Source organism: Schistocerca piceifrons, chromosome 7 (assembly GCF_021461385.2).
Source record: "Schistocerca piceifrons isolate TAMUIC-IGC-003096 chromosome 7, iqSchPice1.1, whole genome shotgun sequence".
In the NCBI taxonomy this organism is placed as follows: domain Eukaryota; kingdom Metazoa; phylum Arthropoda; class Insecta; order Orthoptera; family Acrididae; genus Schistocerca; species Schistocerca piceifrons.
Genome location: NC_060144.1, coordinates 106050599 through 106064781, shown reverse-complemented (window position 1 = coordinate 106064781; position 14183 = coordinate 106050599). Strand labels below are relative to the sequence as shown.

The following is a 14183-nucleotide window of genomic DNA, read 5'->3' as shown; positions in this document are numbered from 1 at the left end:
CCTTTCGTTTCGCAGCTGCTGACGCTACCCACGGAACCACGGCGCTCCTATCTTGCGTATGAGCTATTCAGTTTGTATATTTTGCTTATTTTTTCATAGTTCCACACAACTTCTTCCTGTTTTCTCGATTGATCTGTGTTCAGTTTTTCAAGGCCTATCCACTGTGCCATCTTATAACTAAATGTGAGGGGGGTGCGATGGGGAGATTCCTTTGTTAGAAAATTCTGTTCTTTGTGCTTCTTTGTTATTTGGTCTCCGTTTACGGATCCTCAAAACTCTTGTGATGAATCTTATCGTCCCCCACATAGTGAAAGGTTAATTCAGTGCCATGAGAACGTATGGCTAAAACAAAATGAGAACGGCAATGGGTTCATAGTATCACAGTCTAGCAAAAGACGAAGCAGTCTCACTGTATATTTAATACAGCATAAACATCCTGAATGGCTTAGAGGTTGATGTGAGAAGCGTCCTGTATACTCACTGTACACCTGAATCGTTAGCAATCCATCTGCTATCTCTCCCACAACGGCAGTGCACTTATCTTACTTTCCATATTTCTGAGACTCTTTCGTCGTCCACTCATCAACCATTTCCTGTTGTTGCAGCCGAGTCAGTATTCCACGATAACACTTTTTTTTGTGATGGCAGTGTAACGTTCAAGCACGACCATTTCCGTACCTGCTGATAAGTTGCTAGCCCCGCAGCGAGTTCATTTCAGACTGCCTAGCTGCTTCTACGCACAAGGCTGCTTCTCAGGGAATACAGCGCTGATGTTTGACAGTTTAAATCTGGAATGAACTGCGTTCACACTTTTGAGCGGCAGGACAAAGTAGGAGACGACAATCAGTTGAAAATTACTCGCCTGTCAAATATTCCAGAGTTGAAGTCCTAATGTTTATTGCAATACCCATCATAACACAATGAATATTAATTTCTCTTTCTTAATAAACAACTACCGTCTTTGCAAAAATCGTTAAAAGCGACGGGTCGTATCCGACGAGGGAAAGTGTGGGTGGTCACATGTTTGTGTAGTGAAGAACAAGGACTGAAATGTGCCGAAACGGCAGTGGCAATTACCTCATGGCAATCTACTCCCCAAATTTATCACTTCGTTTTTTGAGTAATCGCAAACATTCGAGAATGACCGCAAATTTTGATATTTTAATGTGGAACATGCAAGGATAAATTCTGTTAAGACCTTTACTGCCTGACGAATTCCCCCTCTCTTTCTTTACCTGTTATCACACGTAAACAGTGATGAAGACTCACAAATAGCAGCCGAAAAAATTTCACTTAGTAACCCTACTTCTTCAAATATCTCTGTTATAAGCGTACGCGGCACTGTCCTTTGACTGTATTCTAATCCTGAAGAAGATACCAGTAGAGGGGTCGAAACGTCGATTGAAAAGAGGAAACTATAAGATTTTTACCTTCAATGACAGCGGCCACGAAAGCCAGTAGATTTACATATTCGCGCTTATCTACCGCTACGCCCATACTCTGCAAACCTCTGTGAAATGCATAGGAGGAGGTACTTCCCAGTCTGCTACTTGTTACGGCTTTTTCCGCTTCCATTCATTGAGCGCGGCCGGAACGAGTGCTGTAACGACTGTGTGGCCACTGTAATTAGTTTCATCTTTCTTTTTCGCGTTCCCTACCGCAGCGTTACGTAGGGTTGTACCATATTTGTACATTCATCACGTTAAGCTGGCTGTTGGAATATGTAAGTATGCTTTCACGGGATCGAACGCTTTTATCTTCAAGCATCTGTCAGTGATTCGGAAGAACACTGACATTCGTTCAGTCAGGGTATGTGATACGAAAGGATGGGGCTTAGGGGATGATTCTAGTACACAAAAAATATTCAAATGTGTGTGAAATCTTATGGGACTCAACTGCTAAGGTCATCAGTCCCTAAGCTTACACACTACTTAACCTAAATTATCCTAAGGACAAACACACACACCCGTGCCCGAGGGAGGACTCGAACATCCTCCGGGACCAGCCGCACAGTCCATGACTGCAGCGCCCAGACCACTCGGCTAATCCCGCGCAGCTCTAGTACTATTCCATAACACATGCTTTATGACAGACTATGTAATAGAGACCAAAAATAAAACATTGTGATTAACTTCGAACATTTATGCTCAGTTGCAAGTTCAATGGTGTTTATTAGTCGTCTTTCGAAATTCAAGTTTGTTTCTTAAGAAGACATGTTCCTCCGATTGCTTTAAGCACCGATAATGGATTGGCTGTCTCTTACCATGTTCCCATAAATAACTTGCAGCAAAACTTAAGTGCAAAGTGTAATTTAGTGTAGACGTGTACAAGAGGCAAGTTCGTTATTTAGAATCAAGAACGGGAAACGTAACACCCAATGAACTCATGTATACGATTACTGAAGTTCGGCTGAACTTGTGAAGTTAAGTAAGGAAATTCAGCTGAAAAGGAGGAGCAATAAGTGTTGCTGTACACAATATAAACAACTTGGACATAACAATGTAATTGAATGAACCGTAGCTTGTAGGACTTTCACAAAACTGGTGTACTAACAGTCTCCATCCATAGACTGAACACGGATAATTGAGAAAGAAAAGATTCGTCACACATTTTGAAGGGTATAGACAACGGTCCTATTACAAAGAAGACAGGTGCGGATATATAAATCTTACAGAATCATCAGTTTAATAATGACACGTATTAACTACATAAGAATGGAAAGACTTATAGAAGCTAAAGACGGCTATTAACTTGCGAATCAGTTGCAAGGAGTGAATAATGTCTTGCATAAACCTTGTAAGATGAATATCAACAGAAGTGAAAAAGTATAGTTGAATGTAGTCGTCAGCAATGTGAGTTACTTATATAATTCGTTAAGGTACTACAGATTTCAGACTAATTCCCTGTTTTGTTTATCGCAGGCAATCTGATTATGTTCTAACAAAGGAAGTAGATCGCGGCACGATAAACATCAATACAACAGTGGTGGATCACACTAATCATTAATATCAGAGTTAAATCATATGATGCTACAGGGATGGCTGGGTTCTGAGACTCTAGTGAAGGCAGCCTGTCAAGGGGTAAAAAGACTCGGAAGAACAAAACCCTCGTCTTCTATGTTGAGAGTTCCTGGGTGAGGTAGCACCCTGCCTGGGAAAGAAAAGCGTTTAAGCCTCGGAACAGGACGCATAAAATCTTGACCATCACACATCAGAAAAAGACAAATAATAGGAGAATAATGTACTTAAAAGCTGCCACATGGAGTACAGCATCATGGAATAAGAAAGAGCAGGGAATCATTGTGTAAATGGAAGAGCATAACATAAGCACACGTGCAGTAACAGAGAAAGAAGGATAGGGAAAGGTTGAATCGTAAGAGGAAGCTACGCACTGTTCTACTGTGCTATTGATAAAGGTCTCCGAGCACAAAGCAGGAGTGGCGTTACTAATTCACAAGAAACGAAAGAATAGTGAAGATGACAATATAAGAAGATGAATCTACGATTTATATGCTTAATATATACGCAGCTAATGTAGGGAGACCTAAACAAGAGAGAAAAACGTTTATAATAATTTTAAAGCTGTAAGTGGCACTGTCCCAAAAACGGTAAAAAAAATCTAGCTCGTGGGAGATTTCAATGGACGTATAAGCGATTTGATTATTCCAGGCAGTAAGCAACCATTTTATGAAATAGAAACTACTGGAAGGGGAAAAAACCTCATTCATTTTTGGGCACTGAACGACCTACGTACTACTAACACATACAACGAGCATAGGACGCGGGACATATACACCTGGAGTAATACAAGAGGTCAGCGCTCGGCTATTGATTACATCGTAACCAATAGAGCCGTTCATCCGAGTCAAATATTAGATTGAGAAGGTTAACATCGGACAATGGGCTGGATCGGATCATGGGCTGGTGATGTATAAATTGAACCCGGAATTAGACTGACAAAATGAAATGCAAAAATAAAATAAAATTAAGAGGCTGACTGATGAAGGGATTAAATTGGAGTTATAGACGGTGAGAGACTAAGATTCTGTATCAAATTAGATTAAAGGAAAAAAATCTTCAGTAGCTCATTTCTAGACGAACAAGATACAGAAGCTAGATGGACTACTCTTGGATCGAATATACGAGTACAAGAGGCAGCACGAGAAGCTTTAAATTCGAAAAGAGTAAGTGTGACAGGAGGTAGCACTACATGCAGAACACTGTGGTTTTACCAGGACATTAAGGAATTAGCTATTTAAAGTGGGAACCGTTCCTAAAACGTAAAACTAGTCAAAGTCAAAACGATTATACAGTTTAGCATCATTCGTGATAGGCTGAATTAGAATATTAGAAATTAGAGGAGCACCGATGGGAGCGATGTATGAAAGGATTGAAACGAGACCTTTGTGGAACAGAAAAGAAAGTATGGCGGATGATACAAAAGCATAATTAAGTATATTTAGGACATTAATGAACACATTCGGTTATGGAATTTGTACAAAATTCTCTGGGAAAATTGATTTAAATTGCAATATAAGGACGTAACCAATGTGGAAATCGACACTGAAAACCAATGCACAAAATGGCTTCTCGATGGAATAAATGTGCACTAGAACAAAAAGGCTTAAAAATTTAAAATTTCAAAGTTCATGTGGCATATTGGCATCCATAATGAATAATAAAATATGGCGTGGGGGGGGGGGGGGTCTTATATAAACAGCTTGGTACTGTATTTAACGGTGCTATGAAGGGAAGTAGGATACCAAGAAACTGGAAACAAAGTATTACACTTCCAGTATAAAGAAAAGGCGGAAATAATTATTAGATAATTGCAGGGGAATTGTGCTGATTGATGGCGCTTTAAAATGTTAACAGCAGTAATTAGTGACAGACTACAGAATGATATGCAAATAGCAGAAGAACAGCAAGAATTATGGAAAAAACACGGGAACAATAGATGCTGTTTTAGACAAATTGTGGTGTAACGACTGAGTTTTATAACGCAGCCTACCTGTGTTGTGTAAACTTGTAAGAGGCGTTTGAAAAAACGGATTAAAATGATTATAACTCAAAGGATTATATCTCAAAACTTACTCAACAAGAGACTGCCAATGGGTTTCGCAAAAATGGTAGAAGTTATACATGCAGGTATCAAAACGACAATTAAAACACACAAAAAATTGACAAATGAAATTATAATATATGAAGGATCTATACAAGGAAACTCATTAAGCCCATTCCTGTCAAACTGAATAATGGACCAAATCATTGATACCATAAGAAGGGAATCAGGGTATAAAATAGAAAATAAAATGTTAAACAATATATGTTATCGTGATGATGCTGTACTGCATGCAAATAATGAAGATAATTTACAAAGATCACTTCACCAACTCAATAAAACTGGTAAGCAGTATAACCTGGAAATTTCACCTAAAAAGCCAGAGAGTATCGAAATATCAGAAACACCTATAAGATGTGAGTTAGAAATAAATGATGTCAGTTGAATAAGTAATGAGCTTTAATTATGTAGGGACTGTTATCACCATCAATAAAGGGCTTGAGAATGGAAGTGAAAAACCAAGTGACAGAAACACTGACAAAAGGGCAACCAGATGCCTGCAATACACCGTGTGACAACCGAGGAGAAACAAAAACATCACAATAGTGCGTCCTGTTATAACAAAGGCAACAGAAACTAGTGTGAAAACGAAAAAGATAAGGGAAAAGTTAACGGCAATAGATATGAAAATAATAAGACAGACTGAAGAAGTGAGCACAAGAAGTAACAAGAGAATAAATTATCGATCTCTAATGACCTCCATGTCGACGGGAACTTAAACCCCCGACAGATGCACCAATAAGGAATCAGTGTGGAATACAGGATATAAATAAATGGATGCAGAGAAGAAAAACGAACTGGACAGATCAAATTTGTGAACATGGGCGACTGCTGAAGAAACAACTGCCCAGACGACCAGCAAAGAGATGGGACAAAATTTCGATCCAATACATCCACGAAATAGGGCCGACAAAAATGGGAAAACCTTGTCAGCAGAAAAGGAAGACACTAGCAAGAAAAGAGTTTCAGACAAAGAGAAATGCTTTAACACCCAATGTAAATTTAACAATACCAAAGAAGGAAAGTTGCTACTCACCATATAGCGGAGATGCTGAGTCGCGATAGGCACAACTAAAAGATTCACACATTTTTAGGAATCCTTCCTAAAAACCCAGAATCCTAAATCTCTCACCTGGTTCAGATTCATTGATGACATCTTAGTTATCTGGATTGAAGGTGAGGACACCTTATTCACATTCTTCCAGAACCTCAACAAATTATCCCTTATTTGCTTCACATGGTCCTACTCAACCCAACAAGCCACCTTCCTAGATGTTGACCTTCACCTCAGAGATGGCTACATCAGTACCTCCGTCCATATCAAACCTACTAACCACCAGCAATACCTCCACTTCGACAGCTACCACTCATTCCATATCAAGAAGTCCCTTCCGTACAGCCTAGCCACCTGCGGTCGTTGCAACTGCAGTGATGAGCAGTCCCTCTCAAAATATACCGAGGGTCTCACTGAAGTCTTCACTGACCGTAACTATCCCCCCATCCTTGTACAAAAACAAATCTCCCATGCCTTGTCTTTCCAGTCTCTCACCACCTCCCAAAGTCCCACAGTCCAGCCACACAAGAGCATTCCCCTCGTAACTCAGTACCATACACGACTGGAGGAGCTGAATTACATTCTCATCCAGGGTTTCGATTACCTCTCGTCGTGCCCTGAAATGAGGAATGTCCTGCCCACTATCCTTCCCACCCCTCCTACCGTGGTATTCCGCCGTCCACCGAACCTACACAATATACTCGTCCATCCTTACACAACCCCTGCTCCCAAACTCTTACCTCATGGCTCATACCCCTGTAATAGATCTAGATGCTAGACCTGTCCCATGCATCCTCCTACCACCACCTACCCCAGTCCAGTCACTACCATCACCTACCACATCAAAGGCAGGGCTACCTGTGAAACCAGTTACGTGATTTACGAGCTAAGCTGCAACCTCTGTGCTGCATTGTATGTAGGCATGACAACCAACAAGCTGTCTGTCCGCATGAATGTCCACCGACAAACTGTGGCCAAAAAACAAGTGGACCACCCTGTGGCTAAACACACTGATGAACATGATATCCCTCATCTTAATGACTGCTTCACAGCCTGTGCTATATGGATCCCTCCCACCAACACCAGCTTTTCTGAATTGTGCAGGTGGGAACTTTCTCTGCAGCACATCCTGCGTTCCCATAACCCTCCTGGCCTCAACCTTCGTTAGTCACTGTCCTCACCCATCCAGCTCCCTCCATGTTCCCATTCCGGCACTACACAGCCGTCATTTCACCACCACACCCATTCTTTTAATTTCTTTTTCTTTCTCTCCTTTCCACTACTTACCCCCTCCCACCTCCGCACTTTCTCTCCTGCCCTCCGTCTAAACTGAAAAACACTTCACTGTCCAACACTCCCACCATACTATCCCTCCCCCTCCCTACCCAGCCTCCTCCTTACCCCCACACAGTCGCCACTCCCATCATGCACTGGTGCTGCTGTTTGCAGTGTGGTTTCAGCTCTCTGAGACTGCAGACACGTGTGCAAGTCGCGTTTAGGTGAGTGTGTGTGTGTATGTGAGTGTGTGTATGTGTGTCTATTGATGTCAAACGCCTTAATGGCCAAAAGCTTTAATTGTGTGAATCTTTTTGTTGTGCCTATCGCGACTCAGCATCTCCATTATATGGAGAGTGGCAACTTTATTTCTTTGGTATTGTTACATTCCTTCCTGGATTTTCCATTGTTCAATGTAAATTTAAGTTTTTTATGAAGGTGTTAATGTGGAGTGTAGACTTGTACGAAAGCAAAATATGTATGATAGATAAGAAGAGAATATAAGCTTTTGAGCCACGATTTAGCAGCTCACGACACATTTATAGTCCCACCCCACTCAGCAGTTGGCGCCAGCGCTGCTGGTGTGATCCTGCAGCAAAAGAGCGACGAAGCTCAAAGTAGCCGAGGGCAGCGCCACCTCAGTCGACGAGTTGACCTGAGTGTCAGCCGAGAGCAGTCAGAGCCTCACAGTGGGGATGTGGGCAGCAACGACTGGACAACACTTAGGGAGCTGCGTTACTCCATGGAAAGCGCGTCATCCAATCTTGTTTGCGCCCTGGACTGATTGGCTCCTGGAACTGGCCAGCGAGCATTCCCACTTTCATACCAGGAGCCTGGCGATACGAGTCATGGTGACAAACTGACAACACAAGCGAGGGGCCCCATATGCATGGAACATGGGCCAGTGTTGTTTGGCGGTCTGGCAGTTAGTCGGGCAACAGCGGAGACGCATTTGGTAGTGGCACCTGGGAAAACGAATTGTGGTTGGCAGCTGACAGCTGGAGGATGCATGTGTACGGAGAACGGGACAGCCGCTGTTTTGATGGGGACTGGAATCTGAACGAAAGACCGGAGACAGAGTAAGTCTGCGGGGAGCTGCCAAGGATGGATAACTAGGGAGCAAGAAAAATGGATCTGAGTTGTACAGACAGGGCTGCAAGTTGGCGTGGCCAGCAATGTGGCACCCTGGTGGAGGCTGGGCCTGAGCTAGCAGATAATAGAAGTTGTTGTCGACGCACGGCCATTGGCTCCTCTTCTGGGTGCTCGGGTGGTGGATGGCGTGTTGGCCTCAGAGAAGTCTGTACTGACTATAGCAAGTGCTCTTCAGCAGTGGTGCACAAAGGGTGTGTCGTGGCAGTGGCGCCTGAAGAAGAAATTGGTTGTGCAATCACTTGCATTCTATCTGGGATTCACTTTAAAGTTGTGCTAGCAGTTTGAGGGTTCAGTGCTTTCTTGTTTACTGTTGTCCTAACGGAACGGCCGTTCAAGGTGTTTGACGTATGTTTCAGTCACTGAAGATTTATGTCAATTAGACGCTGCCTATGTCCGCTTTCATTATTTTAAGATATGTTTAAGTGAGTGATCTTAGTATGTATAATCACTTGACATAGTGTTTGATTTTGCTGTTTTGTCTACCTTGTCTACATTCCTACGTAGCTTAAGCCTTTTCTGTGTTGTTAAGCTGTCTATATCCTGCTGTCTTCAGTTAATTGGCAAAATTAATCTTACCTCTAAATGTTTTTGTGTCGTTCATCATTTATATTTTATTTGTTCAAATGGCTCTGAGGCCTGTGGGACTTAACATCTGAGGTCATCAGTCCCCTAGAACTTAGAACTACTTAAACCTAACCAACCTAAGGACATCACACACATCCATGCCCGAGGCAGGATTCGAACCTGCAACTGTAGCAGTCGCGCGGTTCCGGACTGAAGTGCCTAGAACCGCTCGGCCACCGCGGTCGGCTATTTTATTTGTGAATTGTGTCCTGTACTTGGGCCCAGCTACCCTATTCCATTACTGTTTCTCCCAGTTTGAATAGTTCATTAGTTGTAGGCTACTTGGTTAATTATTGACTTTCCTGTACTTATGAAGCCACGTTTACTTTTTGGGACCGGAATTTTGCCGATTTGACATTTTATGCTGGATGGTAAGTTCATGTCCGTTTGTTCGCTTTTGTTACAAATAATATTTAATTAAGGTTTGTTATGCTCATATGCTCTGATTTGCTGCACTTTGTTGTTGATAAGTGCTTTTTAAACTTGATAAGTATATACGCCCCCAGCCACTACCAACCTTTTTTTGGGCGGCATTTCTGAAATGTGATGCTACAGAAGAATGCTGAAAATTGGAAGGTTAGATCGGTAACTGATGAAGGGCCTCCGAATCGAGTTAGAGAGAAAAATGCGTGGCATAAGTAGACTAAGAAAAGGAACCTGTTGCTAGGATTCATTCTGCAGCATCCAGGAATCGCCAGTTTGGTAACTGAGAAAGCGTGGCGGTAAGAATTGTAGAGGGAGACCAAGGCTAATATGCGGTAGGTATGCAGAGATGAACGGACAGACCAGTGTGGAGAGTTAAATCAAACCATTCTTCGGACTGAGGACTAACACAAACACAAGGAGGTCAGCAGAAGTTGTAGAATGGAGCAGCCTTACACTATATCCGAAGCCAATAGCTCCCATCGCGACTCTCACTGTGAAGGCGAGAGTGACGTCACCGGGTGACTGACCTAGCACAGTGCCCAGACACTCGGCAGACGTGTCGCCCGCGATGAGCGGCACCCGGTTGGCCCGCGCCTCTGCGAGGATGGTGTACGGCGTCTCGTTGAGGAAGGCGCCCTCGTACGGCTGCTCCACCACAGGCAGGAACACGAACGTGTCGAAGCGGAGCTTGTCCTGCAACAGTCGCACCGCAAACTCAGTACACGTCCCCCCTCGTAAAAAGTAGACAGTATGGGAAAAGAGACTCCCGCAATCAGTATCAAAATATTGGATATAACTGAGGCTGAATAAAGAACTCGCAAGTGGACAGTAGATGCAGACAAACAGGCGATAGACACCAGTACAATGAAAGATACAGATTGTGTGATTTTCTTGATGCAATAATTTACCAACAGCTGTATGTATTGTAGAAATTTATTTTATTTTATGAACTATGTGCTACCAGTTTCTGGATTACATTGATGCCATCTTCAGACCCCTGTACAATGAGTAGAAGAAATGTACTATTATAAAAAAAATTATAAAAAATATAGAACTTACGTTAACAATTGACAGGTATCATGTTAACTATGTAAGTGGCTCAAAGAGATATATTGTATATCATTAAAACTATATGTAACATTAGGGCACATATGCTTCTGCCTATGTCAAGCTGTTGTTAATAGTTTTCCCTGTTTTACTCAAATAACGCATGATATATGAACATATGTGTGCGCTATTATTCATAAAACCGTAACACACAGTTGTAATAGGCCATGCAACACATCAGATGTACTGCATACATTCGTATGTCCAGTGGAACAGTGGAAGAAGCTTTTTAATAAAAATTAACTAGTATAAAAAACAATAAAATAAATTAAAATACAAGAAAATGTGACAATCATGTCAGAATACATAGTTACTTATGTGTAGTCTAGGTCGTATGATGTGTAGTACGACAAACAGCTGCCGCAATATTAACGATAAAAAGCATAAAATAGTTTGTCTTAAAACCCAATTGCATCCCCAATGTAAAACAATGCAATCGTACTATCAAATCATCAAACACCTGGTCATCGTAGACACTTCATTAGGACCCTTATATAAGACAACCCCACATTGTGCTGAGTGGATTAATGCAATGCCAGTAGCTGCCTCATGTAGTCATGGTTACAAAGAAGTTTCTCAATCTCTGTACATCAGGAAATGTCTACCTCCCTACATATAAGTCCTATACAATTTTGCAGGATTATACCAAGTGGAATCGACTGAATGAAAAGGAATGGAAGAAAAAGAGAAATATAGGAGGCCGCCTATATGTTTGAAGATAAATCTCAAAATGAAACGTGTACAGTCCCTAAGACTAAGGGTATGACGTATAACCATGTCAAATCATTCTGAGGTTGCATTAAGGGCAGGTCTGGTAGCGTATGAGATGATTATCCGGATCTTAAGTACATCATCCAGTGTCATCATATTCTGTGTAATGACCTTAATGAGTCAGAAACTATCTGCATGGGTGGAAATTTCACGGTACCTAAAAACTGGTCAAACTATTTGGCTAGTTAAAAGACAATAACGTATTTATACCCATTGGCCGAGTGTCAGGAATTGCAATGTTGCATCAATTATAAAGCTGGTTAAGTGGCAACTCAAGAGTGCAACGCTAGTTGAACAGTACAGTAATCCAAAAGGGTTAGAAAATGATGTTGTACACATTTGTAAGTTATGGCAGTGGACATCTTCCACGGGAGGGGAAAAAATGTAGTATTGACCATAAGTGCCTTATATTGGCAAATATCAGAATAGCATCTAAGTATCGTACATAAAATTCCTAAGTATTATACTACAATCCCCATGATCATCAGTACTCAGGAATTATAAGTATCTCATTTGAAGAAGTATGGCAACATTGACCTAACAGTGTCTATGAGAATATAAGTAATTGTTCTGGTACATCACCGATGTCCTGGACCAAAGATGAAATATAAGTCACTGCCTATTTATGCATACCGATATCATTTTGTCTTTCAGTGTTAAGTGTCATAATGAAAGGGAAAGGTTCGTTCTCTTGTATATAAAGTGTGGAAGCTGACGGTACGTAAGTGCGAAAACTATCGTTCAATGGCTCTGAGCACTATGGGACTTAACATCTGAGGTCATCAGTCCCCTAGAACTTAGAACTACTTAAACCTAAGGCCATCACACACATCCATGCCCGAGGCAGGATTCGAACCTGCGACCGTAGCGGTCGCGCGGTTCCAGACTGAAGCGCCTTGAACCGCTCGGAAAAGTATCGTACTGAGCCAGCTTGGTGCTGGGTCGATCTCTACATCTACATCTACATTTATACTACGCAAGCCACCCAACGGTGTGTGGCGGAGGGCACTTTACGTGCCACTGTCATTACCTCCCTTTTCTGTTCCAGTCGCGTATCGTTCGCGGGAAGAACGACTGTCGGAAAGCCTCCGTGCGCGCTCGAATCTCTCTAATTTTACATACGTGATCACCTCGGGAGGTATAAGTAGGGGGAAGCAATATATTCGATACCACATCCAGAAACGCACTCTCTCGAAACCTGACGAGCAAGCTACGCTGCGATGCAGAGCGCCTCTCTTGCAGAGTCTGCCACTTGAGTTTGCTAAACATCTCCGTAACGCTATCACGGTTACCAAATAACCCTGTGACGAAACGCGCCGCTCTTCTCTGGATCTTCTCTATCTCCTCCGTCAACCCGATCTGGTACGGATCCCACACTGATGAGCAATACGCAAGTATAGGTCGAACGAGTGTTTTGTAAGCCACCTCCTTTGTTGATGGACTACATTTTCTAAGGACTCTCCCAATGAATCTCAACCTGGTACCCGCCTTACCAACAATTAATTTTATATGATCATTCCACTTCAAATCGTTCCGTACGCATACTCCCAGATATTTTACAGAAGTAACTGCTACCAGTGTATCTCGAGTGCGATAGCTCCATTTGATTTTACGGGTGCTGTCATTCGCCTAAAGCCGGCAACGGTCGTACTGATGGGGCCGCTGCGGGTTTTGTCGAGGCTTCCTGTGGCGACGAGGTGGGCCGCTCACGAGAGGTGAAACAGTGAAGTTCAGCCTCATGGGTTTCACTTGTTATCGGCATCAGCTAATGTTTATCTATGCAGTTGCGCTCAGAGTCTATAAGGAGTGTAGGCGCAACCACGGTAAAGCTCATGTCCGTCTGCTAGGTACAAGGGCCAAACCTCGTTCTCACTCAGCTTTCGACAGCCTGTGTATCCTCGCTATCACGTGTGAACTACGTGACGCGATGGTGCCTTCGCGGAGCTGAATCACTCGTTGGACGTCGAACGTACTTGCTTATTTTTGGACGAGGTATCACCTGGTACATTCTGCAATACGGTGGATGCAGATGATGGGGCCGCTCGCGAAATGCGTTAACCTAAACTGCTGGACGCATAGTTTGGCAGAGTGCTGTTTGTAAAAGGTTAGAATCGCGTGTATTTGATGTATGAGCAGATACCTTGGAGACTAGCTGTTTGTCTGCTAGGCCACTTTCGCGGGTGTGTTTTTGTCCTAAGGATTCACCTTGAATGCCATTTGTATATTATGTTGTGGTTTTCATTACCAGTTTCTGATGTCGATATCCTCTCTGATTAACTTCTAAGTTGTTGAATATTAATCTTACCACGAACTGTAACTTGTGGAGCTCGAATTTCTTGTTTTCATCATTGTGAACTGTTGTCTACGGCCACAAGTACGTAGGCTGTTTGTTATGAATCATTTGTCTGCAGTGGTCCAGCAAGAGAGTTATTGAGTTTGCTGTAATGTCTGGCTTACAAGGGGAGTGCCAGGGTTTGGAAATGAAGTTCGGGGTGGGACGGCACCTGTTTGCAGCACTACCCCATAGAGTTACAACGCCCCAGCCATACGGCCAGGTGGACAGCCATTCACGAAAAAAACACTCCTAAACTTTCAGCCCTACAGTATATAATACCCATGCGTCCGCTCAGTGAACCGAATGGCGAGGTGGCCG

General features: G+C 42.7%; 1 protein-coding gene across 1 annotated transcript in view; it reads right to left on the bottom strand.

Moving 5' to 3' along the window:
* The window catches only part of LOC124805486 (acetylcholinesterase-like), a 103555-nt gene that overhangs the window by 80738 nt on the left and 8634 nt on the right, over positions 1 to 14183 (bottom strand). Inside the window, exon 2 of the mRNA XM_047266050.1 lies at positions 10180 to 10345. Coding sequence (XP_047122006.1) covers positions 10180 to 10345 — 166 coding nt within the window. The remainder of the gene's footprint in view (positions 1 to 10179; positions 10346 to 14183) is intronic.